At 39.1% G+C, this 27,426-nt stretch overlaps 2 protein-coding genes, 1 long non-coding RNA gene and 1 pseudogene across 4 annotated transcripts in view; 2 read left to right on the plus strand and 2 right to left on the minus strand.

Moving 5' to 3' along the window:
- Positions 1-846: 846 nt before the first annotated feature.
- On the minus strand, positions 847-23,041 carry LOC120620821 (uncharacterized). The gene is made up of 4 exons (XR_005657989.1): positions 22,945-23,041; positions 5,005-5,112; positions 3,241-3,376; positions 847-1,069 (listed from the first exon to the last, which is right to left on the minus strand). It is a non-coding gene; the product is annotated as an uncharacterized LOC120620821 (long non-coding RNA).
- On the plus strand, positions 6,577-6,695 carry LOC120621309 (uncharacterized; annotated as a pseudogene).
- Positions 23,042-24,792: 1,751 nt separating the features above from the next.
- LOC120621140 (translation initiation factor IF-2-like) lies at positions 24,793-26,814 on the minus strand. Its single transcript, XM_039886503.1, has 3 exons — positions 26,751-26,814; positions 25,562-25,880; positions 24,793-25,462 (listed from the first exon to the last, which is right to left on the minus strand). Exons 1-3 carry the CDS (start codon positions 26,812-26,814, stop codon positions 24,793-24,795), a joined length of 1,053 nt encoding a protein of 350 aa, XP_039742437.1.
- Positions 25,020-27,426, plus strand: part of YPEL2 (yippee like 2) — a 52,991-nt gene continuing 50,584 nt past the window's right edge. Inside the window, exons 1-2 of one of the 2 annotated variants that reach the window (XM_039885793.1) lie at positions 25,020-25,173; positions 26,743-26,828. The gene's annotated coding sequence lies outside the window, so the exon portion shown is untranslated. The remainder of the gene's footprint in view (positions 25,174-26,742; positions 26,829-27,426) is intronic. The other variant, XM_039885794.1, reaches the window with a different exon arrangement.

Here is a 27,426-nt window from a genome sequence, read left to right on the forward strand (position 1 = left end):
GTGTGTGTGTGTGTGTGTGTGTGTGTGTGTGTGTGTATATATATATATATATATATAATATCTTATTTTGGTAAAAGTGCATATATTTATATGTCTCTCCATAGAAAAAATACCTCAAAAGAATGTACAATAAGGTTATCTTTGGTTGTGTTAGTGTAGTGTTTTTGTATTTTCTAATTTTCTACAATGCTCATTAAACTGCTTTTGTAATACTAAAAGTTTATTTTTATTAAAAAGTAAAATAAAAACTATAGATTCTAGAAAAATACAAATGTGAATTAAATTTACTATAAAGACAATGTTTCAAACTAGTTAGAAAAGGGGGATTATTATGCATGTATGGGGCATTGTGATATCTTCTAATCACTTGGGAAATAAAAAATAAAGAAGGATCCCTGCCACACTCCTTATTCCAAAATAAATTCCAAATGGAGTAAAGATTTAAATGTCAAAAAAATGAAACCATTAAAACTTATGCGTTATATTGTAAATAAAATCTAAAAGTAAAGAAGGAAAAGATTGATGCATTTGACTACATAAAATGTAAATCTTCTGGAATTGTATAATGTATGAATTATATCTGAAAGAGATATTAAAAATTAAAGTCTCTTATATGTTCAAAAATACTCTGAAGTCCAAAGACTAAGAAAAATATTTGCAGCATATATGATAGTTGAAGGATTAAGTTCTTTAGTTTACACAAAGCCCTTACAAATGAAGAAAGAAAATAGGGGCAAGTACTATAAATAGGAAAAGTTAGAGAAAAATAAAAAATAAAAAAATTTGAAAATAATTTTTTTGTTTTAAACCAAAAGTTTGAAAGCATTTGATCTTTAGAATTTATCTATGCTACCTCTCTTCCCCAGAGCCTCCAATCCTACTTGGTCTTTTAATTGCCTGATATCTTTGCTGTTTTACAGTCTGGTTAGTTTAATTAATTTAAACCTGAGTTGATGAGATGCTGATGCGACTTTCATCTCCATTAGAATCTTCTTGCTGAGAAGAACTGTTTCATATCACTGAACTCCGGCAATCTGCCTCACAATGTGCACCACTAGTCATAGGAAACCTGAAAGAAATGGCATGACTGATTCATTGCAAACTGTTGAGAAAACTTGAAGCACAACTTTCAACTGATACTGTTAGTAAAATTATCTTCAAAATAAAAGTCATCAACACTATCAGCCTTGGAGTAACTTTTTTCTTAATGCGCACATCCAGTTTTCCTCAGTCTAATACATCCTTGTGGAGTGTTGATGTGCGTAAAATTCTGTGGTTGGGCTGGCCCTACTATCAGGAAAATCATATTTTAGAAGGAAAGACTTAGAACTTAATGGTCTAAGGACAGCTTGTAACATGGCATCTTGTATTCAGTTATTACCTTATTATTAATCCACATATTATAGTAAAAAATGCTTTATGATACATTTATATGATAAAGTGTTTTTTCAATCAAAATTAAGTGTCTTCTATGTACCAGGCACTGTTCTAGATATTGGGAATTTAATAAGGAATAAAATGCAGTCCCTACTCTCAAGGGATTGGTGGGAAATTATTATTTATAAGGCATTTATATATGTATACATGTATAACCTTCTTTGATTCTTGCAGAAGTCCTTGGAAGTAGTCATGAAGAGACAGAGGCTCAGAGAGTTCCAAGAATTGCCCAAGGTTGATAATAAATTGCAGAGTATCCAAACTGAGGTTTTCTGATGGCAAAGCTCATGATATATACATAAGGATTAATACTTATAATCTGAACTTGGAGAGAACTGGGCAGATTTGACTTATTTTTCTGTATTTCCTTCCTTTTTAATGGTAGGCAAAGGGAAATTTTCATTTTTAGCTGGTAGTAGTGCATTTGTACTTAATATTTTAGAGATTCAGTAGTGTTCTGGCTATTTATCTCTTGAGACTCCTTAGGCAACAATCTTTAAAAGGTCTTAAGTGATAGCATAAAAACTCCAAAGTGCTCCCGTTGGAATTCTTGTTGTCATAAAAATAAAGTAAACACTGTCCAGTGGAGCAGAAATTTCTTACATTTTTCTTTTTGTCTGCAATGTGTAGTGTAGGTATATAAATTTCACTTTCCCTTGGAGTGTTGCAGTCATGTACAAAAACAACTTTTATTACACTGAACTTATGGAGTGCAGCAAGCTCATCTCATTCACCTCTGCTATTTCCCTCTTTCCCAACTTGGCAAAATGCACATGAGGTACATGGTAGATCTCCATTTACAGTTCAAGTTGAAAAGAGCAGGAAAAGAGAAAAACTGAGTTATAAAAACTCTCTTTTTGAGTGGATGACAACAGCATTCTTCGGAGGTAATATTTCAGATAATTAGTTGATCTAACATTTGCAATGAGAAAAAAAAGCTAAGGGATCTATGAACTTCTTTCAGAATTTAGGAATGAAGATAAAATAGCTTCCTTTGTGTAAATAAGATCATTGCTGTTTGGCTTTCCTTTGGTATGGGTTGATATTTTCTTCTCACGTGTCAGCAGTCTTTGAAAAAACGCTTTAAGGGGGAAAGAGCTTTGACTGCAGGAAGAGGATAAGGAGTTTAAGCAAGGTAGTAAACAGGACTCTGCTCCTACTGGCCTGAGGCCTCTCTGATGTTGACCAACCCAGTAAGCTGGAATCAGAAATAAATCTTCCTGTGGAGCCTCCACTAAATAATAACCATACTTGCCCTTTGACTTTAGCACAGAGGGGAATAGTGGCTGCTATGCTCTTGAATGCTCTAACCCCGAGGTCGAGCAGAGGTCTCAAGTTTTGCTGCTACAGTTTCCCCAAAGCAATTAGAGGCCAAGAACAAAATGGTTCATTTTGTTCAACACCACAGCCAATTTCCTTCATGTGTATGCACAGAATTTTTTATGTGTTCATTCAACAAATATTTGAGTGCTTATAATATGGAGGGTCTATGGTTACAGTAGTGAAAAAGGCAGGCAAGGTTTCTATTCTGAAAATCCATTTTGAAAGCTTTAATCCAATTGCGTATGGGCTGACCAAATCACCATTGTGTATTATCTAACTTTAAGCTCCCTTTTCTCTTTTACTAACTCTATGGGATAGAACAATCTAAGAGCAGAAAACATGAATAGTATCTGATTCTAGCTGATTAAATGGATTTAGTATCCCTTTCCTGTCTCGGAAAAGTGATCGTTTTCCTTTCTACCGCCTGGAAAGAATGAATGCCAAGTGCTGCAGGTAAAAGCTATACGCACACAACATTACCTGTTCCTGTGCCTCTCCATTTCCAGATATGTCCTCAATTTCATGTTGCAAATACAAATTCCCTCAGCTGTTACTTCTACCGTTATAGATCAGTGTGATATCGAGCAGGGAGCTGGCAAACTTCTTCTGTAAAAGACTAGATAGTAAATATTTTAGGCTTTGCAGGTTATAGGGTCTCTGTCACAACTACTCGACTCTGCTGTTACAATGCAAAAGCAACCATAGCTCCTATCTAAATGGATAAGCTGGGCTAGGTTCCAAAAAAAAAAATGTATTTATAGATATGGAAATTTGCATTTCATGTAATTTTCACATATCACAAAATATTATCCTTTTGATTTTTTCCAGCCATCTGAAAATGTAAAAACCATTCTTAGCTCATGGGCCATGAGTCATAGTTTGCCAATCTCCAACATAAAGGACAGGTTAGTTCAGTTAATTAGGGCCTTTGCAATCTCAAGTTCCACCCTCAGTTCTGGCCAGTGACTTAAATATGTGGGTCATTAGTTGTCACCAGGAGAAGCCAGTGATGCTACTTCCTTATGCTTTCATTTCTAGCATAGCTTACTAATGATTAGTCATATTTTTTCTAGTACTTGAAAGTTTTTTAATTCCACTTTTCCAGAGTAGGGTGACATAGATTGTAGTGTACTCTTTCCAACCCCTCATTAAGGCAGTAAAGGCAGAAATCTATAAGGTTTAGTTGTTGACATGTAAAAAAAAAAACAACTTGTAAGCATTTTGGATAATTCTCTGAGAAAGCAAAACAGCTATGTTGTGCATATTTAATATTAGTCTTATACTTTCTATTGATCAGGATCATTTCATTCAATTCCCGCAAGTTTGCTTTGCACTGAGAAATACGAGGAGTGCTTTTGTTTCCTGTTGAGGTCATTTCTGTACACTTTTTAAGACCCAGAGCTCTATTACAGATAGCTTTGTGCTATTTTCTAATGAGAAAGCATTAGTTTTCCTGACCTAGATTCCCTTGCCTCTTTCACACCTCCTAATTTGCTGCTTTTGAAATGGCTTTGTTTTTGAGGCGAAGCAACTGGCCATGAGGGATTTGAAAAGTGAATAAATCTCTCCAACGAGATTTATAGACAAAGCCGCTCTTTGTCACTTATAACTGTAAACTGACTTAAATCCCTCCAGTAGAAATGACTGTTCCATCAAAGCTATGTCACATGGACTATTTCCTAAACTTGATGTTACTATAATGAAGTTTGAAGGAGACTCCTGCGGATTCTCTGTGTGATCAATTATACCAAAAAGTTTGTGCAAAAGTTTGTTCAACTCCATCCTGCTCAAGGTCAAAAACCTGGAATAATGTTTGATACTCTCTTTTTCTTATACCCCAAACACCTCAGAGAACTCTGTCAGGTCTACCTTCAAAACATCCAGAATGAGATCCCTTCTTACTTCTTCCTACCACGCGTCATTCCTGACCCAGGCACAAACCATCTGCAAAAGCTCTCCCTACTTCTTTCCTTGCTCTTCAGTCTTTTCTCAACAAATTAGCCGAAGGGGTCCAGTTAAAAACTTAAGTCAGATTATGTCTGTCCTCTGTTTAAAACCTTCCAATGATTATTTCTCTATGTCAGCATAAAATCCAAAGGCTTTACGATGGCTTACTTTATTCTTCGCTCCAGCCCCCACTTCTCTTATCTCAAATCCCATTGCTTACACAGTTCCAGCTACACTCACCTCTTCGCTTCTCAAACAACATACTTTTAAAGAAAAAAAGAAAGAAAAAAAACATACTTTTGCCTTCAGGTCTTCGTACTTCTCTTACAGAGGCGAAGTGTTCCAAGCAGAGCATACTTCCTTCAGGTCTCTGCTTAAAAGTCACTTTACAAATGCACAGAATGGCTAAAATAAAAAAGATGGACACAATCAAGCGTTAGCAGGGATGTGGAGGAACTTTGATGGCAGGAATGTAAATTGGTTCAATTGCTAAAACTATGCGTATACCTATTCCATGACCCAGTAATTCTAGTCCTGGACATATACAAGAACATAGCAGCTTTATTCATAATAGCCCCAAACTGGAAATGACCCAAATGCATCAGCAGGAAAATGGGTAAATTGTGCTATAATCATGAAGTGGAACACTGCACAGCAAGGGGACTGCTACCTTTCCGTGCAGCAGCATGGGTTAATCTCACAGTCATTCTGTCGAGTGGAAGAAGCCAGACACAAACGGATACGTGCTTTGGGATTTCATTTATTCGAAGTTCAAAAACAGGTAAACTCATCGACAGTGATAGGAGTCAGAATACGTAGCAGTTTGCCCTTGGAGGGCACTGACGGGGGAGGGACACTAGGGAACCCTCTGGGACACTGTAAATGTTCTATTTCTCAACCTAGGCAGTGGTTACATGAGTGTATGTAAAACTTCAAGTTGTATAGAGCTGTACATTTTACATACTTTAGAGTATGTATGTTATAGTGTGATAATTAAGAAAAGAAAAATGAAAGGAAACAAATTCACTTATCTAAAATAGTCCTTTCTACCTTCTCATCACTTCTCCTGATTCTGTTTTATTTTTATCCATAGCTCATATCACCGGCTGACATATTTTATATATGTTAATGTATTTGCTTATTTATTATCTGTCTCTCCCACTAGGATGTCAGCTCCATGAGAGCAAGGACTGTGTTTTGTTTATCGCTGTGTATTTCAGACCTTAGAACAATGCTTGGCACGTAGATCTCAATAAAGATTTGTTGCATAAACAAATTACTGTATTGTGGCTTCAGCTCTGGATATACTTACAAATCAATTTTTATCCGGAACATGAGATACTCCTCTTTCCTGATAATCAGCACTAAGGCAAAAGTACACAGTGCAGTTTTTTTATTACAGATTGCAGAATGTGTTTGGGGACAACAATGTCACTCTTTGGGTTCAGTTGCAGGCACTGAGATTTTATTGATAAAGGCATTATTTGGTTGACTTCTGGGCCCAAAGCAAAGAAGGCAGAAGAGTAGTGGATATCTTACTTTCCCAAGATTTTTGAGTTGTTCAGTATTCTTTTCTCAGAAGCGAGACGAGGAAAATAAATAAGCCATTGTCTCCCCAAGCTAAATGCTTGTGTTATCAGTCAAGATCCTTGACCCTGGAGTCAGATAGAAAGAATTAGCAAAGCAAGTCTTAAGAAATGGGACATAATGAAATGAACAGAGTGGAGGAACTGGTCCTCTCAGATCTAGAATGTTCTTCTTGATTTGAAAGATAAAACACAGGGAGAGGTTAAGGAATATACAACAAAAAGAAATTTCTCTTAGGATAGAATTTAAGTGCAAGAATATAGACATTGAAAAAGGAAATAGGTCTATAGCCATGCCACCCTGAACAAACCCAATCCTGTCTAATTTTGGAAGCTAAGCAGGATCTGGCCTGGTTAGTATTTGGATGGGAGACCACCTAGGAAGACCAGGTGCTGTAGGTGTAAAAAATAAAAATAAAAAATAAGGGATTGAAAACTAACGAGGTCCTTGCAATCTATGAGGTCAACCAAGTGTTGCCTTACCTAAAAAAATAAAATATATATGTAAAAAAAAAGGAAGTAGGCAGAGGATTTTGAGAAGTGCAGGAGCATGAAAACAGTGATAAGTAAAAATGCAAATTTCTCAACTATAAACTCAATCAAGGTAGGAGCTGACATGGTTGGAAATAAGTTTATTGAGTACCGCTATCTATTTGACGTTTAATAGTTTTTCTCATTTAGTCCTCGCAACAGGCATTTAGGTAGGTGCTGCGGTCCAGCCACGACAGGATCCAGGGGGCCCCGAAGGTGGGCAAGGCGTCGGCCTGGGAGACAGTCGACTACACAGCTCAGAGGCGGTGTGACACTGTTCCGTTTTATTGTGATTTGAGTACAACTTTTATACTTTTTATTTTGGCATTTGATTATATTCTGTTGTTAAGGTAGCAGGGAGTTAAATTTCTGTGGTTAGGCGAAGCAGAAAATCTTATAGAGTATATTATTATTAATGTTCATGATTAATTAGTACATTTTTTTCTCAATCATTAGAACAGAACTACCTGATGGAACAATCTAAACTTTTAATTCTTATATCTATTACATAAGATACAGTTTGATTTAAGTAAAGGTGATAGATAGATGTATTCATAACAGCAAGCATTGGCTTGTGGGCAGACATTGTTCTTCTTTCTGCCTGAAGAAATCTTTTAAATGCTATTTGATTTATGCTATATCTAAAGTTCAAGCTGAACCTTTCTCATAGCTGTTCAAAAGTTTCCTTGGTGCAGTAATGAGGAAAATATTTATAAAAATCAGTTTTACAAAGCTGCTTTCATAAGCTAAGTTTCTGTTCCTTTGTTTTTTAAGCACCAAGGAGATCCTGACCTAGCCAGCCTTTCTATGAAACTTAAACTACTATAAGGCACATGAATTCTATCTTTATTCACTATATGTATACTATCTTTATTATAAGCTTCTGTATAAGGCAAAGGAAGATCAGGTAATCTTTTCATACTATTAGCCCCCCTAGGTGGATACCAGAGTTTTCTATTTATCCACTAGGCCACAAAAGGAGGCCCTTCTATAGTAGGCACAGGCTTATGAGTAAATTTCTTATCCTTTACTAATTTTTCTACTAACTGCATGGGAACAGGAGTATAAACTGGTTCTAGTAATTCAGCTTGTTATAATTTATTCATAATATCTTTAAGAGGCACGTCAAAAGGAATTTCCCTTAATAATTGTTCAAATAAGGAGTTTGCGCATTCTGGACACGTCAGGGTGACTAGAGTTGATTCCATACGCGGGGAATTTACTATGTTTTCCTCAGAGCCAATTTTAAGGAAATCCATTTGTATAGCATTTACACTTACTAGAATTTGTGCTACCCAAATTCCCCCTATTAATAGAATCATTTCTAAGAAACCAATTATCCCTAAACACGTGCCACGTCCTCGTTCTTGACAATGCATTCCTTGAAGCCTCTGTCCCCATCTCCGGACCTTGTCACGCAGTAGGGTAGAAAGAGGATGCGGCAGGTAGGTGTTTGCCTCAGAATTTTATTAGAGGTCAGGGAACTGAGGCTCAAAGGTCTACAGACTTTGTTCACAGATGATGAGAGAAAGAGCTGGGATTCTTCTTGCCTATGTCTGACATTAAGGACAAGATTATCTCCCTATGTGGTGATAACTCCCTCCCTTGAATGCCTCTAGTTATTATTATCCATGCCATTCATTGTCACAGTGTATTTTGCTACTTTATTACTTATTTGATCTCATCACTGTTATCTGCAGGATAAGGTCCAAGTGGCAGGTTTAGTTCCCTATGGCATGCAATGCTCTTCACCGTCTTACTCTCACCATCTTTCCAACCTTCTCTCTTCCCATTGAGCCATCCTTGATGCCAGAATGATTTTCGTCAAAAACTGATTCTGATCAAAACTCTCACTTTAAAACCTTTGCTTACTCTATGACTTTAATGATAAAGTTCAAACTCCTTGCATAATAAACTTCTACCTACCTTTCCAGAATCCGTCCCATTCCGAATACCCTAAACTTCAGCTACATCAAACAAATGCACTGTTCTCTGTGAAGACAGCGCTATTCAACACCTCCCTAGCGACCCCCATTTGCCTTTCCTCAGCCTTTCCTAAAAATGCCCCAACTTCCCATACCTTTACATGAATTCCTTCTGCTCCACGGAATGTACTTTCCTTTCTTTGCCTGGTGAGCTTCTGTTTACCTGGTATTGTGTGTCAAATATTACCTTCTTGGTACAGACTTATTGACCCTCCTTGGAGCATTTTATTGCCCTGTTTTATATTATTTACAGCATCTGTTTATCTGTCCCAAGAGTCTATCAGCTCCCTAAGGACAAAAAAATAGATATATTCATCCGTATGTCTTCAGAGCCTGGCATACAACATATGCTCAATAGATGTGATAAGTGAATTAATGAATAATTCTTTTATAAAGCTAATACATCCCTCCACTAGATAATACACTTTTTACATTAATTTATATCCCCAATGCTTGACAATAACTAGTGAAAATATCCTAAAAAAAAAAGACCTTCCTCTATACACTTTCATCAAGGCAATCAAAAGAAAAATATCACTGACAAATATTAACAAGAAATTTGGGTGACAAAACAAACATAAATTAAGAAGCACACACACACACACACACACACACACACACACACACACACACAAATATCCGAATAGGTGGAGAAATAAACCGTATTTCTGAAGGAAAATACTAATTAGTACTAATATTGATATTACAAAATTAACCCTTAGTGTGGACTAGTGTCCATCAAATCCTCAAAAGTAGATTTTGGGGGTGGTTTTGTTTTATTTGAGTTTTGAAACAAATTATTTGCAAGTTTATCTGGGGTGTTCACTGTATAGTTCTTTTAACTTTTCTTTATATTTGAAAAATTTTCATCATTAATTATGGGTTAGGAAGCCTATTTGGGAGAGTGAGCAGACAAGACCAGCAAAGGAAGTGTTATGAAAGAATAGCAGGTGTGGGTGTTGTCCTACCGAATTTTAAAATGCTATTTTAGTAATCAGAATTAGAACAGAAACCAAGACAGAGCAATGGAACACAAGCAGGTATCCTTCAAACAGACCTTGGGATAGATAAGTCCATGGCATTTTTATTGTATTTATTAAACATTTATACAAAGATTATTATGTGCCAAGCACTGCTCTAGATTCTTTAGAAATAGTACCTCATTTATGATTTAACTAACTTAATTAAGGATGGGTGTCTGATGCCAGACTGCGTGTCAGTTTCTGTCTCTGCCATTTACTAGTTGTGTAACCTTGGACAACTTACTAAACCACTCTGTGCCTGTTTCCTTAGGTATAAAATGTGGAGAATAACCGTGACCTATCTCATAGGGTTTTTAAGAGATTAAGCAAGTTAATATTTTATAAAGGATACCTCACAGTAGATAAGAAATTGTATATAGAATTTGTATATAGATATTGTATATAGAATTTGTATATAGAAATTGTATACAGATATCAATTGTATGTAGAAAATTGTATAAAAATACATGGCTGGGGCTTTACTTCATACTATATACTGAAAATAAATTCTAGAATGTAAGGACATATATCTAAAATATTTAGGAAATCATAAAATATTTAGAAGAGAGCATAGATGGATATTTAATTCTAAAAATGAATGACTTTCTAAATACAAAATGAAAAAGAAATAATAAACTTTAATAAAAAATAGAAATAGAAAGCTAAAAAGAAAAATCCTTGAAAATAGATAAAATAAATGAGATAGATGACTTTTATATCAACTTTTATAAATCAGAACATTATAGAAAAAAGGCAAATACATAAACAATTTACAGCCAAAAGATACAAATAACTAATAGCTATAAGCATATGGAAAAAATGTTCACTCTCACTAGTCAACGGTCAATTAAAAACCATGAGAAAATATTTTTAACTAATAAATTGGTTAGGATTAAAAATGGAATATTTAATGCTGACAAATGTATCATAAAGCAGACACTCACATACAGAATAAATTTGATAGGATCTTCTGAAGAAATTTTTGGCAAAATGTACTGAGTCCTGAAAACATTCATTTATGTTGATCTTGTGATTCTATTCATTATGGGTTAAATTGTTCCCACCCAAGAGGTATGCTGAAGTCCTAACCACCCTCTGTTCCTCAGAATATAACCTTATTGAAAAATTGGGTCATTACAAATGTAATTAGTTAAGATGAAGTCATACTAGAATAAGGGAGGGTTGTTAATTCAATATGATTAGTGCCCTTATAAGAAAGGAGTGTGCCATATGAAGACAGAGATACATAGATAGAAGATGGCCATGTGATTATAGAGGCAGAGATTGGGGTGATGGATCTGTAAGTCAAAGAATATCAAAGATTGCCAACAAACGACAGGAGATAAAATAAAAGAGGCAAGGAAGGATTTTCTCTTCCAGGTTTCAGAGGGAGTACATCCCTGCCAACAAGTTGATTTTGAACTTCAGGTTTCCAGAACTGTGAGATGATAAATTTCTGTTGTTTTTAAGTCACCTAGTTTGTAGTAGTTTATTACGGCAGGCCTAGGAAACTAATACACTATTCTTGGGGAGTAATAGGTATAAATAAAGACATATGTTTAAGGATACTCATCATCGAATTATTTATAATTATGAAAATTTAGAGATGACCAGAATGTATAACAATAGTAGAATCATTAAGTGAAATATATTTATAAAGTAGAATACTATGGTGCCAATAAAAATAATATTTTCGAAAATCTCGGTAAATATTTCACAATATAATAGTAAGTGAGAAAAGGCAGGAAATATCACTACATATACCATGTGATTCAAACTTTATTTTAAAAATCATAAATTGTATACTTATAGAAAAAATCTGGTGATAAATATTTTGAATACTCTAAATAATCTAAGAGTGGTTAGATTTTTTTCTATAATTTTCTATAGTCATCACAGCAAAGTATAGATATTAGAAAGAAAGAAGAGACATAGCATATATAATTTTGATAATCTCAGGGACAAAAATACAGAGAACAAAAAATAAAAAAATAAAAAAGGAATTTTACATGTATCCAATTTATACTATTTCTTCACACAGCTGAGACTTGCTTTACCTTTGAAATGCAGTCTACTTCTAGAGCAGAAGGCGGCAACCATTTAATTCAGCCTCAAGCCTTGTTCCTTCATATAGAACCAAAGGTAGAGGCTATCGATTTCTCATATTTTCTTTTTATTATTGCCTTATTATTGCCTACACAGCCCGTGAAAAAGCACTTAAAAGAGTCTAACGAGAGCCAGAAGATATTTTTTTCTTGCTTGAAATGCTGTTATACCTAAGGATAATCTCTGTGTGACCCCAAGTGCCTAGCGAGGAGTGAAGCCTCACAGACCTACAGGAGAGACAAGAAGGGCCAAAACGGAGGTGGGATGTGGTGCCATAGCTGCAAGTGCCATGAACACTAATCCAAGGCCAATATCACACAGCTAAAGGCCCTGCGTAACTACGTGAATGTCACATTCCTTCATCTCGCTGCAACTTCTTCTCCAAGGAGTGATAAAATCCAAGAACTAACCCTCTCTCTCTCTCCCCTTTTTTCCTGGTTCAAGTGATCTCAAAATATGAAAATATTCTTTACCTACAGATGTGCACTTTTAAGAAGATAATTCATCCATGAAAGCAACATAAGCTAATAGAAACTTATTCCTCATAATTAAGCAAACTTTAAAACAGGTTGTGGGTTATAGTAAAGGCCAGTTTTTGCATTGTCTGTGGCATTGTAAATTGGTACAATCTTTTGGGAATAAACTTGACAGTAAATATCAAGAGCCTTAAGGAAAACAAGAAAGAGAAAAAGAGTAAGAATAGCAACAATGGTAATTTGTCTATTTACCAGGATCTATACCATACCATGTACTTGGCATAGACAATCTGGCTTAATCATTACAGTCTCCAGAGGATCAAGGTCTTAAGCAAATCACTCAAATCACGTAGGTAATAACCAGCAGAACTGAGTTTTGCATCCAGATTGTCTAATTTAAAATTCTGTTTTCTTGTCCACTCTGCTATGCTTACCATATATTTGTTCATACTCTTTGACCCTAGAATCTGACTCCTGGAAAGGTATCCTAAGGAAACACTGTAACTAAAAAAACCTACTATATTTCAATGTTGGTTAGGGGGAAAAAATTGAAACAAAATAATTGTTTAACAATAGAAGAATGGCTACAATATGCTTCACTTACATTATGCAATATCACGTAGACACTTAAAAAGATAATGGAGACTCTAGGAATATGAAAAAAATTTCAGATATGACATTCATTGAAAAAAGATGAATATGAAGTGGTTATTTCATAAATTACAACATAAAAATTTGTATGCATAGGAATGCACTTGAAAGTAGCCGTGGATTGTAGTTGTAATAGCCTTGGCTGCATTTTTTCCCCTCAAAATTGCTCTTAGTTTAAAAAAATGACCTGCAATGAACAATTTTATTACATAGTCCCCTTCTCAAAACACTGGGCCCGGTTTAGTTTCTTTTTCTATCTGCACCTCTTCTCCTCAGAACAGCCTACCATTTACCATTTGCTTCTGTTCAGCTCTACAAGTATGAGCTCTTGCCATTCATATGTATGTGTCCAAGGTTGGCCCAAATTGAAACTGCACATTTACAGAAGTCACTTCACCATTTTCTCTTCAGTGATCAGTAGTGCTGAGTCGCACATTTTATTGAAGAATTTGTCCTCTTTTTTCTCAAACAGTGTCTTCCTCCTTACCCCATTATAACAGTATTCCTTTGAGCACTGCTGAATCTTTATAAATCTGTACAGATATTGGCCACAGGGCTTCTCAACCTCAGCATTATTGACATACCAGTTTGGATAATTCTTTGTTGTATGTGTTCTGTGCATTATAGGATGTTTAGTAGCATTCCTGTCCTCTTCTTACTAGATGTCAGCAGCATCGCTTCCCAAGTGTGACAACCAAAGACATGTCCAGATATCGTCAAATGATCTCTGGGGCTGCAGGGCGGGGTGGCAGGGATAGGGGAACCGGGCGGGATGAGGTGGTGCGGCAAAATCATCCCTAGTTTAGAACCACTAGATTGAAGGGATGGCAGTGTCATGAAGTGAGAACCTACAACTGACCGGTTATACCCTCACTTATCCACAAGAGGTCTCCCTAGACCCCATTATGGTTCTAATCTGGAAAACACTGGTCTGTGGCCACTACCAAATAGGTTGTGGTGACTTGGTGGGAGGTGACAGCAAAGGTGTACAAAGGAAAGCATTTGATCAATTTCCAGTGCAGAAGAATTCCAAATAAATTATCCGGCTATTCCACTCTAAAGGAGGGGAGCATAACTCCCCTCCATGTGGGCTGTTCCTAGTGACTTCCCACCAAAAAGTAGTCTGGAAAGCGGAGTGGGGAGTAGCTACAGTGGAGAAACCTAACATGACCTGATCCAGCTGATTGAGGCCAACATCAACACAGATAAATTATATAGATAGCACGTACCCTTAACATAATGTGATGAAAATGACACCTTACCTCTGTGATTCTCTTCCCCAAACCCCATAACCCCAGTCTAATTCCAGCCTTTGTAATTCCAGTAGATGGGAATCCTACAAATGCCTAACCAGAACGCCTCAAAACTGTCAAGATCATTAAAAATAATAAGGAAAGTCTGAGAAACTGTCAAGAGGAGCTTGGAGACATGACAACTAAATGTAGAGTGGTATCCTGGATGAAGTTCTAGAACAAAAAAGGATGTTAGGTCAAAATTAGGAAATCTGAATAATTATGGACTTAATAATAAAGTATCAATATTGGTTCATTAATTATAACAGGTGTTCCATATAAATATAAAATGCTAATAATAGGGGAAACTGCATGCAGAGGCGGGCAGGATCATACGGGAACTCTGCTTAATTTTTCTATAAATCTAAAATTGCTCTAAAAAATTAGATCTATTAATTTTTAAAAAGCATATGATCAAGCACTGCCTTAGTAAATAAAGAAGATTTTTAAATGGTGGCTTTAGTAGGATTCTGATTTCTGATCTAACTGAAATCATTTGGTGACTGTAATGAGAAATGTCACCATCCCAAACCAATCCAGCGCTTCACTTTACGTGTATCAGCAAAGAAAGGCAAAGATTGATACTGAAGAAAACTTGTAACGGACTTAAAGCCCAACTACTTTAAATAATTCTTAGAGATTATTTCATTCTAACAAGTAGGTAAATGTGGCATGATCACATAATGAGAATATCCACTATTATTATCTCGTTGATACCCCTTGGAAGGTGGTGCTGTATTTTAGTTTTATATTCAGATGAGAAAAATTGAATCTCAGAAAGGTCATATATGTGCCTAAGAGCATAGAGCTAATAAGTGTCAAAACTAAAATTTAAATTTTATGACTGATTTTAAAATCTTTGCTTTTAATTACTGTGCAATATTTTCTCCCTATAGTGACAGCTGAGGTTATTCACTGTCACTGTAGAGTATGTATTATGTAATTAAAAGAATGCTGAACAAAAACCAGAAGTCTGGACCCTCAGTTGGCTTCGGATATCAATTTCCTTATCAGAAAACTGTGGATAATAATACCTGTCCTGCTTACTTCACTGGGTTATTTTAAGAGTCAAATAAAAGAATATATGTGAAAATGTCTAGCAACTTGAAACATGTCATTGTATTATTAACACATTTTTACTTTTGCAGCTTTACGTAAATATACCTGTGAGCTAATTGCAAAATGGAATGTGTGGAGATGCTTGAGGGAGCTTCAGATCCGAAGGCTTACGAGAGAATTGTGCCAGCTTCAAATCCTCTCTTTGAATACTAGATCCCAAGTCTGTGGCCTTCATTACTGACTGCACTTATCACCTGGGGAGCTTTTAAAGGCATCCGTGCCCAGGTTCCACCCCAAACCAATTAAATCACACTTGCTAGGAGTGGGACACGGGCATCGGGCATCGTTATGTTTCAAAAGCTCTCCAGATGATTCTGGTATGCAACTAAGGCTGAGAACGGCTGTTCTAAGTGATCTAATGTCAGCCCAATTCCATGGGGCCCACCAGACCCTTCCTGCATAGGCCGTTCCCCACTCTTAGAAATTGCTGGAGCTGGAACATTGCCATCAGGCAGTGAGGCTAAAAAAAAAGTCAGCTCAGCCAAGCTGCTAGAATAGCTGATGATACTGTCATTTGACTGAAGAAAGCTTTATTCAAAGAAGGAAGAGTCGAGTCATGGGAGGGAAAGTGCTACAGAGGGCAGCTATGTAATAATTATTCAGCACTCTGCCACAGTAGTAGGCCAAGATAGCAGAGAGACTTCTCTCGGCTTTTGTAAACTTGGCTCCGCAGGTCAGTTTATCTTGGCTATCATGTTGTCTGAAGAGCCTTTGTTGAAAGCCTGGAGCTTGGTGCCTGGCAGACCAAAGCAACAATCAGCTTACAAATTAATGAATTAACACCTCAAAAACTGAGGCCAGAGAAAAAATAACTGTTGAGCAAGAATAACATTAGGTGTAATACAGAATTAATATAATTCAGAGCTATAAACTTCCTTATATTAGAAACAAGGCCCAAGTTTCTATATGTATAGCTTCTCAGGGTCTTCAGTGGAAGAATTTAAGTTACAGCACTGCGTGGAGAGCATATCGAAAGAGACACGTCACCTGGGAAAACTGAGGGCCCCTGTCTTCTAGGGTCTGGCCATTTCCTTGACAAACCCAGGCACTCATTTTTGTCATAACACTCAGAGGTGAGCAGTCTCTTGGGGACAGACCCATATTAAGCAAGCACCCAGGAGTCCAATACTGGGTGCAATGATGCAATGACCAGACACTGGATGGCACATTCTCTACCTGTAAGAAAGGTAACAACGTGGGGAGCCACATTTGAACCATAAATGGTATTTGAAAATCAAGAATATAATTAACAAATGAGTCGGGTGATCTTAAAAGATGGTATCAGCAAGCTACAGTTGCTGGATTCATTCAGTCTCTCTGCAGTCTCTGGGGCACAGTCTGTCTGGATAACATGGGAGAGTCACTGACAAATTCTTGCTTTTGGGGAGTCACTTTTTCAAACCAGGAGTCTCCAAACTTTTCTGATTGTGTGTTCTTAACAGCAAAAATTTGTAAATCCATTTTTAAAAACCATCTGTGGATAATTTTGAATATTTTTGGTATCATCTTCTTGTCAGAACTGACAAGACGGTTACTGCTTTTACTGAGTAATGTGGCTGACAGCTTATATTCCAGGTAAGAGAAATGTCAGCCCCATCATTTTCTTGTTTTCTTGTGCTTTTAGTTTTTAGTATTATCTTTAATTCGTGGTTTCTTTGCAGGAATCTTGTTAAGCCTTTTTCATTTTATAAGAATCGACTCATGAAAACTGAATACTGTATATAATATATAATCTGTATATAAAATACAATCTGTAAATCTGTTAAACAGGGCACAGTAAACTGCAATGTGTCACACACTATGCTGAGAGAAAACCAAAAAGGGAGGTGCCACTTTCAACTCTCCAGTTATGGAATTCCCATTCTTTGCTAGGATACCGCATTAATGAATGAGGCTATTCTTCAGACAATATAGCACACAATGCATTCCCTCAGAGACTAGAATATTTTACAGTTATGGATACAATAGCAACATACAACAGTTCTTGTTTAGAAATTATGCCTTAGTAATCCCTAAGTGGATATGGGCCGCCCTAAATCTCTCTGCTGACTAGATGAGACTTTTGGGTATGTGTTCAATTTCTTCTGTCATATTTCGGTTCTCCTTACTGTTGTTACTCCCTGAGGAGAACTTTATCTAAGGTTTTGGGAGTGCTTAAGAACGACACTGCTCTACATGGAACCACAAAGTGAGTATGAAGGAGCCCTAGTTATTATCACATTTTACTCTTAGGAGAATGGTTTTATTTAAACTCAGAAGCAAAACAGCTAAAAGCAGAGCTAATTCGGATGAAGGGACCAGAACGAACAAGCCTCACTCCTCTCTCTTCAGGAACTTCACCCACAGGGCTTCCTATTCCTGGGAACTCAGACTTCCGCTGTTTGAAAATTGCTGCTCTAGAACATTTAAAAATTTTTTGAGATGGAATTTTGTTATAACTAGTGCTGAGCTATAAGTAAGTCTGCGGGAACTAGAGACAAAGGAGATGCCATGCATGGTTCGTCTGCAATGAATTTATTTACAAAAGGAAGTATTCTGATCTATTTTATTTATTCCAAAGATGTTATAGTATAGAATTTTAGAGTTTGGACTCTATAGTCAAACAGCGTTGGTTGTTCTTTTTTATTTCCACCGTAGAAAATTTTATTTTATTTTTAATAGATAATGCATACGCCTGATACTAAGTGGCAAGGTACCCTCCCATTCCTAACCCCCACTCTCCTAATTCTCCTCCCCAGCAGCAACCAGTTCCAGCTGTTATGCATTCTCCTAGAGAGAGTAAAGACATATTCAAGCATACTTGAGTATACACTACATGTAAAGATATATTTTTAAAAACCAATGGGAAAAAAATGGTGGACTATACTTTGTATAACTGTTCTGCACCATGCTTTATTTTCCCACTTAATTTTTGGACTTTATTCACTCTTCATTCATTCATTTGACATATTTATTGAGCACTAATATTGTTCTTTACTCTTCGTGATAGGGTTATAAATCCTTCTCTCTGCCATGTGACTTTGGAGACTCTTCAGTAAAGGAGGTATAGTTTACTTCTCTCTCGACTTTGGCCTTGGCTGTATGATTTTCTTTGACAGATGGACTGTCAGTGGAAGTGACAGTGTTTCATTCTAAGTAGAGGCTTTAAGAGGCATCATATATTTTCATGTACTTCTTTTACATCAGTGGTCTCTAAATGAGAAGCTACTGGAAGTTGACCTAAACCCACCTGTGACCCTCAGCCTAAAGCTGCCCTACATATCCATGAAGGAAAAATTAATGTTTTTTTTTTGGTGTGGGTAATGCACCGATATTTTAAGGTTGTTTGTTATCACAGCCAGAAATAAACTAAGACTACTACGTGTCCAGGCACTATTATAGGTGCTTAGTTTCATTAGGGAACCAAACTTAGATATTTGCCCTTGTGGAGCATCTATGTATAGACCTACCTCTTTTTAATAGTTGTATAGTATTCCTTTGTATAGAGGCATTGTAATTTATTCAACCAGTCCTTTATTAATGGACATAGGTCATTTCAAAGTGTTAGTCTCAAAAGATGAAAAGTATATTTCCAATATAAATGCACAGAATGCACATATTAACGTTTTATTTAACTCATTAATGAAGAAATCTCCCAGGATGACAAAAGTTGGATCAAAAGGGAATATGAAAGTTGAAAATTGTAATGTCAGTGGATAAAAAGAAATTCTAAAATAAAATTGCTAATTTTGACACGAAACTGGGTAATGTCCTACAGAATAAAAATAATAACTTCTGAAGTTCTCTTGTATTGGACAGAAAAAATAGTCATCCCCCATTATCAGTTTTAGAGAGTTGTAAAATGTCTGGGTTTTAATCAACTGCAGATTTACATTCCCCAAAGAGTTAGAGTTTTTGCTAATACTAACAATGCTACAATATCCTTTGATATCACCTTATGCACGTGTGAGTATATCTTAAGGATATATTTCTAGAAGTGAAATTTCTGAGTATATGAATTTCTAATTTTGAGAGAGGTTACCAAATTGCCCTTTATAGAAATTGTACCAATTTACCTTACTGTGGACAACATATGAGTGGCTATTTTTTATATCTTCTTCAATAAAATTTTATTGAATTTTTTACTACTTGCCAATCTGATAAGATAAAACTGTAGTTTTAATTTACATTTTTTATTATAAGTATCATTAAATATTTTTTAATATCTTTACAAGTTATTTCTATTTCCTCTACCACAAATTATTACTTCATATCTTTTACCTTTAGGAAAGTTAGCCTCTAGTCTATCATATGTGTCCCAAATATTTTGTTAACACAGTTTCAGACATAATTCTAATCCTAGCTCTACTATTTACTAGCTGCGTGACCCTGGGAAAATTACTTAACCTTTCTGAGTCTAAGTTTAACTTGTCTGTAAAATAGGGAGAATAATAATATAATCCTCAACCCTATATCTAAAACCCTGGGATAGATGAATTTTAGATTCTAGTATCTTTTAGTACATATACTGTATACTATATAAAATCCTAAGAACTACGAGCTCTTTCAAACATTGTTTATTACTACATGGGAGTAATAAAGCCTATGAATTGTGTCATACCTATTGAAGTTTGCCATCAAATGAACTATGTCAAACTTTTTCCTTTCTTTAGGAAAGTGGAGCATAGGAAAAGCTTCTATGGTTTATTATATCTGTTTGTTGAAAGTAAAAAATTGTGCAGAAGAGAGACATGCTCAACAGTATTGCAACCGATTGTGAGATACAACCTATTGATTAGGTAATATTGAGACTAGCCCACATGGGATGATTGAAAATGAAAAAATACTCAACGAGAGCAATATTAGCAGCTTGTGAAAATAAAGGAAGGAAAATGTAATTGCTAGTATCCTATCAAATATTTTTTACCCTGCAGATTTTAATTATTGAATACTATAATAATAATTATTATTCCATATGAGTGTTCTGAAGCTTACTTTTGATTTTTAGAGCTTTTCAGATTTGGGGACTGTGGTTAAGGTATGTAGACCTATCCTATCTTGCTCATAAGGTTGTTATGAAGTTTGGATTAAATTAAGCAATGCATGTAAAGTATATCAGCTCCTAGAACATAGGAAGAACCAAGTAAATATTATTGTTACTGTTGTCATTTTTCAGATGGAAGTGTTAAGCCCTTACAACTCTTGTTTCCAGCCCCTTTAGCTTAGCATAGGGTTTTGCTTTGTGGGGTGGTTTGATGTTCGAATGAGTTTTTTGTAAAGATGACTGAAATATTTGAAGAGAAGAGGAGAGAAGCATTTTTCTCTTTGATGGTGTAGAAGAAAGAGAACAAATGGGCTTGGAAGCCAGAGTTCAAATTCCATAGGATCAGCTTCCTTAAAAAGTAGGGAAAAATACCTATCTTACAAGTTGCTTTGAGGATTAAATATAACTAGATAGAATAGAAACTGCTCTGTATACAATATGTGCTCAATAAATGACAGCAGCTATTTTGTTTGGCTATGTTTGGGAAGGCTGAGTTACAACCCTTACCCATTTACAGTCTGAAAAGCTCATAATCAGCCACTTTCATGATTGAAAATGAGGGACTTGGACAAGGATCAGAGAAAGCATTTATTGTACACAAAGAAACAAAGCACTGTTACCATGATCTGTCTGCAGGAAGATGACACCAGCCCCTCAGCAATGATGTAATGTCACGTGGTGGAGATGGAAGGAGGGGGTACAGTGAAGCCTTCGAGGAACAAGTCCCCCTCTCCACACAGGCAAAGGGAAAGTTTTCCCAAGTGGTATGAGAGCCTGCAGCCTTTGGCCTTCAGGAAGTTCTCATTGTACTGCGATTTAAAATGTAGGTTTCCCCTTTTATTATAGAATATCCTGAAGCTTTAGGTTTAATGTTGTCACACTAAGAAGTAAGACTGTTATCTGTTGATCGGAGTACCTTGAGGACAGACCCTGCTTTTTCTGCTTAAATGCCTACTGGATTCAGCTAAGCTATAAAATTTGAGGGAGTGCCTACCATGTGCCAGGTGCCGAAAGTACAAAGATGATCTGATAAGTTTCCATCCCAGAAGGGACTGGTAGAGAGGATGGATAACTGATAACTTAATAGGGAGTGCAGAGTGTTGAGTGACGTAATAGAGTTATGAATAAGTGCTATAGATGGTACTGAGAAAAATTAATTTTTATAAGAGAGGTTACAGGAAACGCCTCTAAAGAAGTAGAATTCGATCTGATCTTTGGACTGAGCCATCAAGCAAAAGGCTTTGAGATGGATTAAGGGGAGGAAAGCACAGAGAGGGAGGGAAGGGGGATAAAGGGGAAAAAAACATCTCAAGTGAAAGAACAGCAGGGACAAGGATGTGAGGCAGTAGGCATGTTCATTCATTTGTTCAGTTATTTAGTCAACAAACATAAATATTGGTTTAGTGCCAGACACTATTCTTGGCCCTGGGAATACAACAGAAAGCAAGATAAAGTCTCTGATGCTCTCATGGAACTTACACTTTAGAGCTGGATGGGACTGAAAACAAATAAATAAATGAACAAGGTAATTTCAGAGAGCAGTATGTGTTATGAAGAAAAGAAGCTGGGAGAAGACGAGATAGAGAGTAGAGGTGGGTAGGCATGTAAGTTTGGGTTGTCAGAGGGATGCTCTCTGGAGGAGGCATTTGACCTGAGAACCTAGTGGCAAGGAGGTAACCTTCTGGAGGCAAAGTGTTCCAGGTGGGGGAACAGCAAATACATACACTATAACAGGACTGGGCCTGGTATATTTGAGGAAACTTTCTGTGACCAGCTTGACTGGAGCGGCATGAACAAAGGAGTGATGAGAGAAGACCAGAGCAGGGCAGGCGTGGTTGGTAGGGACTTGTGGCCATGGTAAGGAGGTTGTCTTGAAGAAGTACCATCTGGCTGCTGTGTAGAGAATGCATTAGAAGCAGGGAGATCAATTGGGAGGCTGTCACTTACTCTAGGCAGGAGATGTTGGTGGCTTCGACCAGGGTGATAGCAGCAGAGACAGACATGTTCAGAGCAAATATATATATTTTGAAGTAGAGGTGACAGGACCTGCTGATGGATTGGTGTAGTGGTGAGGGAAAGGAAGATGTAATCATATCAAATGCTATGAGAGGTCGAAGAAAGTGAGTATATAATAGTGACCTTGGTGATGGTAGTAGTGACATCTATGTGGGAACAGTTGGAACATGAGATTGGAGAGAAGAGAATGTTGGGAAGGGAAGGCTGTGAAAGCTTTGGGAATGAATGAATCTGCTCTCACACACAGGAGGCAGGAGTTCTGGACCACTGACAAAGCCAGGCTGATAATCTGTTTGTGAGACCAGGAATCTCAAATTTTTACCGCCAATGGTTTTTTAAAAAAGAGCCCTTTGGCTAAAACCGAACAAATTTGTTTACACCTCTCCATCTCTTTCTTTGTGGGACAGGATAAATATCTGCCCATTCTTACCCACTCTCCCTCCATTGGCTTCAGCTTCTCTCCTCTCAGTGGATTGATTCTTCAGACTATACCCAAGTCAAGCAGGAAATTCTTCACATGATAGGTCTTGAGTAAATGTGTACGAATGGGGCAATCAGAGGTGCTTGCTTTCAGAGAAGAGAAGTTGCTTTTACTACTTTGTTCTACTCCTCCCTCTTGGCTTAACAACTCACAGTACTCAGGTCTTTTGATTGGGAGGAGGCACGATCAGGTTTATTATATATATTTTGTTTGTTGGCTGGCTGGCTCATTCTATTGTCTTGGTCTTACAGTCTGATCGCCTCTTCTATTCCCCTGCATACACACAGCAGACCTGCAGGGGTCCTCAGATCTCCCTCTGAACCACTGCACCAGACTTGTCCTCCTTAGCTAACATTATCTTTTATTTAAACAGAAACAGTAGCCACCAGTCTCGTTACATAACATACCAATATCCTAGGGTGTTAAACTAATGTAATATCTACTGATGGGGAGTGGTAATCTGTCAACACAAATATTCGCTAGGAGAATATTGCTGAACCCTTGTAACAGGTTTGACTTTCTGGCCCTACTTAAAATTTTGGAGCTGAAAGGGACTTTAGAGATCATCCTATTTCAGTCATCTTCCTTTTAAACTGTGAAAATCAAGGACCAGAGAGACAAAGACATTTATTTGCCCCAGAGGCAGATCAAGGACTAGAAATCAAGCTCTTGATAATCTGAAAAATCCGTCACATCTTCTTAGATTAAGGATTAACTGTTAAACCTTTCTTGTTCACGATTCTTTCTTGTTCAAAAACCTTTTTTTGTTGTATTAGATTTTCAAAGTTTGTCTGTTGTGCACGGGCATGGTGCTCCTCCCTTCACTGAAACTGCAAATTTGAAACTGATAGATGTGTAGGATACTGACTTATTTGATGTAGTTTTGCTGTTTTTACTAACATTTTACTAATATTTGGACTGGGTTCATATCCAACCATGCCATGTATATTAAATGAATACATTTTTAATCCATTGTATAATAACTAAATCGAATACATTTTAAAGACAGTTGGGTGGAGTTTGAGCCACTGGGGGTCCACCCCAATACCATTCCGTTTCTGGTCTCTGAGGAATTTCAGGAACCTCAGCGGCCAAGTGAAAAGGCTGGGCTGCTCTCTTCCCCTGACCAATGCCAGCATTCTTTCTCCAACTGACCTGTTTTCCTGCTGGGAGACTGCCCCACTCCACCCACCTGGTGCCTCCCTGCATTTCCTGACTGCCCTGGGCTTATTTTTTAACCTTTGGTTCCTTGAAAAGCACCACCCCACTGACCCAGAATGCGGGCTCCTCCCCTCTGGTCACTGACCGACCTACTCTCCTGGGCTTACTTACCATTCTCATCTCCCTCTAAAAGCCTGGAAAATCAGCAGCAATTGGGGGCCGAGCGCCGTCCATTTCTCCCTTAGGCCTCTTTTCTACTTTTCACCGAAATTACTAGCAGAGCAGAGAGAAGAGGGGAAATGCCTTGCTTCTGATCGGAGCCTGGCTGGGCCAGGTCGGTCTGGCACTATATTATTAAATTCAACTGCCTCGGGTCCTGAGGGCCTCCTCAGGTAACTTAGGCTCCGGGTTAGGGATGGGTAAGGTGTAAGAAGGGAGTTACTATTTTGGCTAAGTAGAAGCTCTGGAAAGCCTCCCGCGCCTCCCTAACACATGTTCTGGGAATCCCAGTCTTGACCTGGGGACAAACCTCAAACCCAAATAAATGGTCTCCTTCCAGGTAGAGGAGAGCCCACCCACCCACCCTCCCGCCAGTCGCCCTGCTTAGCCCGGCTCCGCTGGCTGAGCCTCGCGGGGTCAGAGCCGTCTCTCGCTGCCCTCCCCGCACCCAAGCCCGGCCAGGGCAGGGGGTGGGGGGTGGGAGGTCGGGGAAGCGGGGGGCGGAGTTCCGTCCTCCGCTGATTGGCTCGGGGCGGATGGGCTGCGGCCGTGCCGAGCCAACCCGCGGCGTGTTGCTATGTGCTGAGCCGAGGGGATAGGCGCGGGGGCGCGTCCGTCAGCGGGCGGCCCCCGGCCCCGACCCGGAGGGATGCGGCGCGGCGGCGGCGGCAGTGGCGGAGACTGTGGCTTTAAGAGCGCGCCCGGAGCCCGGAGCCCGGAGCCGCCGGGCGTCCCTCGCTGCTGCGCACCCCGCCGAGCCGAGCCCGGCGCCGGCCGCACGGCGCAGCCTGCTGCGGGGTGAGCGAGCGCGGGGCGCGCGTGGGCGCGGGGCGCGCTGTCCGCGCGGGCGCGGGGCGCGGGGCTCCCGTCCCGTGGCTCCTCCGGCTCGACCCCGCGGGGCCGAGCGCGGGGTCCCCGTGGGGGCCGTGGGCGCAGGGGGCGGGGAGCGGGCCGCCGGGGCCACGTGACCGGTTTGTTTACAAACAGTGCGGGCCCCGCGGAGGGAGCGGGGGCGGCGCGGGGCCCCGGGCGCGGGTCGGGGACCCGTCCGCGGAGTCGGGCAGGTCTGGGGTGCGCGATTGGGGACCTGGAAACCCGGTCGCCGCTTCTTCCTCAGCACAGTTCCCGCGGGTTAGGGCTCCTGGGGCCTGGGTGCGTGCTGCGGACGGGTTCTGTCCCCGCTGACGCTGGGTGTCCGCTGGGGACGCTGGGGCTGGAGCGCGGCCCTCGGAGCCCCCGCCCATGGGCGACTTGCTGCCCTCGAAACTCCCGAGAGCGCTCGGCCGCCACTGGGCCGAGGTGACCGCAGCCCAGTTCCTGCCCGGCTGCTTCCCGGCGCCTCCCGGGTGTCCTTGCCAAGGAGGTGGGCGCGAGGTCTCTCCTGCCCGACGGACTGTAGGGGCCTCTCTTGTGTGACTGCCTCCCGGGAACTGTGGCCGAGGGGCAGCTCCGGCTTCTTCCTGCTTCACGTTCACCCTCCTTGGCCGCTGACCTCTTCTGGGTGTCTTTATCCAAGTGGTGGCTTTTCTCCCGTTAGGGGCTGCGGGGAACCACCTGTTCTTTTGGCCTCAGCCCAGGAGACTGCCATCCCTGACTTCACCCTCAGCTTATAATAAAGCGCTTTGAAAGCCAAGCAAGTGTGTCCTTCGTCTTTTTCTTTTCTGCATGTAGTTGACCCACAGTCTTGAGGCTGTGAATGGCACAAGAAACTGCGCCTGGCCTTTGCTGGGGTTTTTTGCTTTCTGGCCTCCTGGTCAATTTGCTCTCCTGGAGTCTTGAGGCTCTTTTAAGTGTGTTCTTGCTGCTGGTGAGTCTAAAGGCTAACAAGACAGCTACTCACCTTTTTGCCTTGCCCTTCCTCCCTTGTTCTTTTCTTATGGTCCAGCAAGATGGGGCTCCCTGTTCTAGAGCACTGGGCAAGAAGGGGAACTGTCTGCTACTTTGTACCCCTTTTGCTCACAGAACATTAGCTGTGCAAGGAACCTAGGGGATTGATTGATAAGTTAAGCAACTTGCCCAAGGTAACTCATGTCACTGACTTTGGGTGGGAGTTGACCTCACATGCTGATGCTCCGCAGTGTTCTTCTGGTTCTGAGACTGAGAACTTGGCCTTGGGACCGGTGCGATTGAATTCACCCTTCCTTGGCTTTCCTTTGACTTAATCATTATTGCCACAGGCCTGCAAATGTGGGCCCAACCTGAGTCCTATCCATTTTTCCCCTCATTTCCTTAGCACTTAATATTGAGGCTGAGTCTTGCCCAGATGAGATTTTAATTCTTCTGAACTGTGATGTGAATGGTATGAATGGCTACAAGTTTTTTTTTGTTTGTTTTTTTTGTTTTTTTGTTTTTTGTTTTTATATCAAGGAACATACAGGTCCAGCCTGAGGAGAGTTGTGCAAACTTCCCTTTGACATTGTCTCTTGTCCCCAGCTCCATGATAAGGATGTCAGGTAAGAGTAGAGTGTGTGGGCCTTGGGCTCATTTCTTCTGTTTGTCTTTACCTTATCAATTTAGGATTTGACAACAGCATTTCAGATCCAAGAAGCTTGGAGTTAGGAGTGGAAAATAGAAAATTAAACACCACGCACAAGAATACTGTTTTCCTTTCTGGTAGGAGAGTGTTTTTCAAACTGCGTGAAATCCACAATAAGGAATATACTTTACATCACTCCACAGAAGTCCACAACTGCCATAAGTTTCAGGAAACAATTGCCTTTACTACCTGCAGTGTGCTCTATATTTTTTTTCTGCTTAATTAAAAGAGACTAACTGCTGGTCATGACCCATTAATTTGATTTTTTGACTAAATGGCTCATGGCCCACAGTTTAAGAAACACAGCTCTAGGGCAGAGGTCTTTAAATTTAGTGTGAATAAAGATGACCCTGGGTACTGTTTATTTTATTTATTTATTTTTTTTAGGCGAGGCAACCCGTGGTTGACCTCACAGATTGCAAGGATCTTGTCAGTTTACAGTCCCTTATTTTTTATTTTTTTGCGCCTACGGCCCTGGTCTTTCTAGATGGTTTCCCATCCAAGAACTAATAAGG

Source organism: Pteropus medius, unplaced genomic scaffold, assembly GCF_902729225.1.
Source record: "Pteropus medius unplaced genomic scaffold, Ma_sr-lr_union100, whole genome shotgun sequence".
NCBI lineage: Eukaryota > Metazoa > Chordata > Mammalia > Chiroptera > Pteropodidae > Pteropus > Pteropus medius.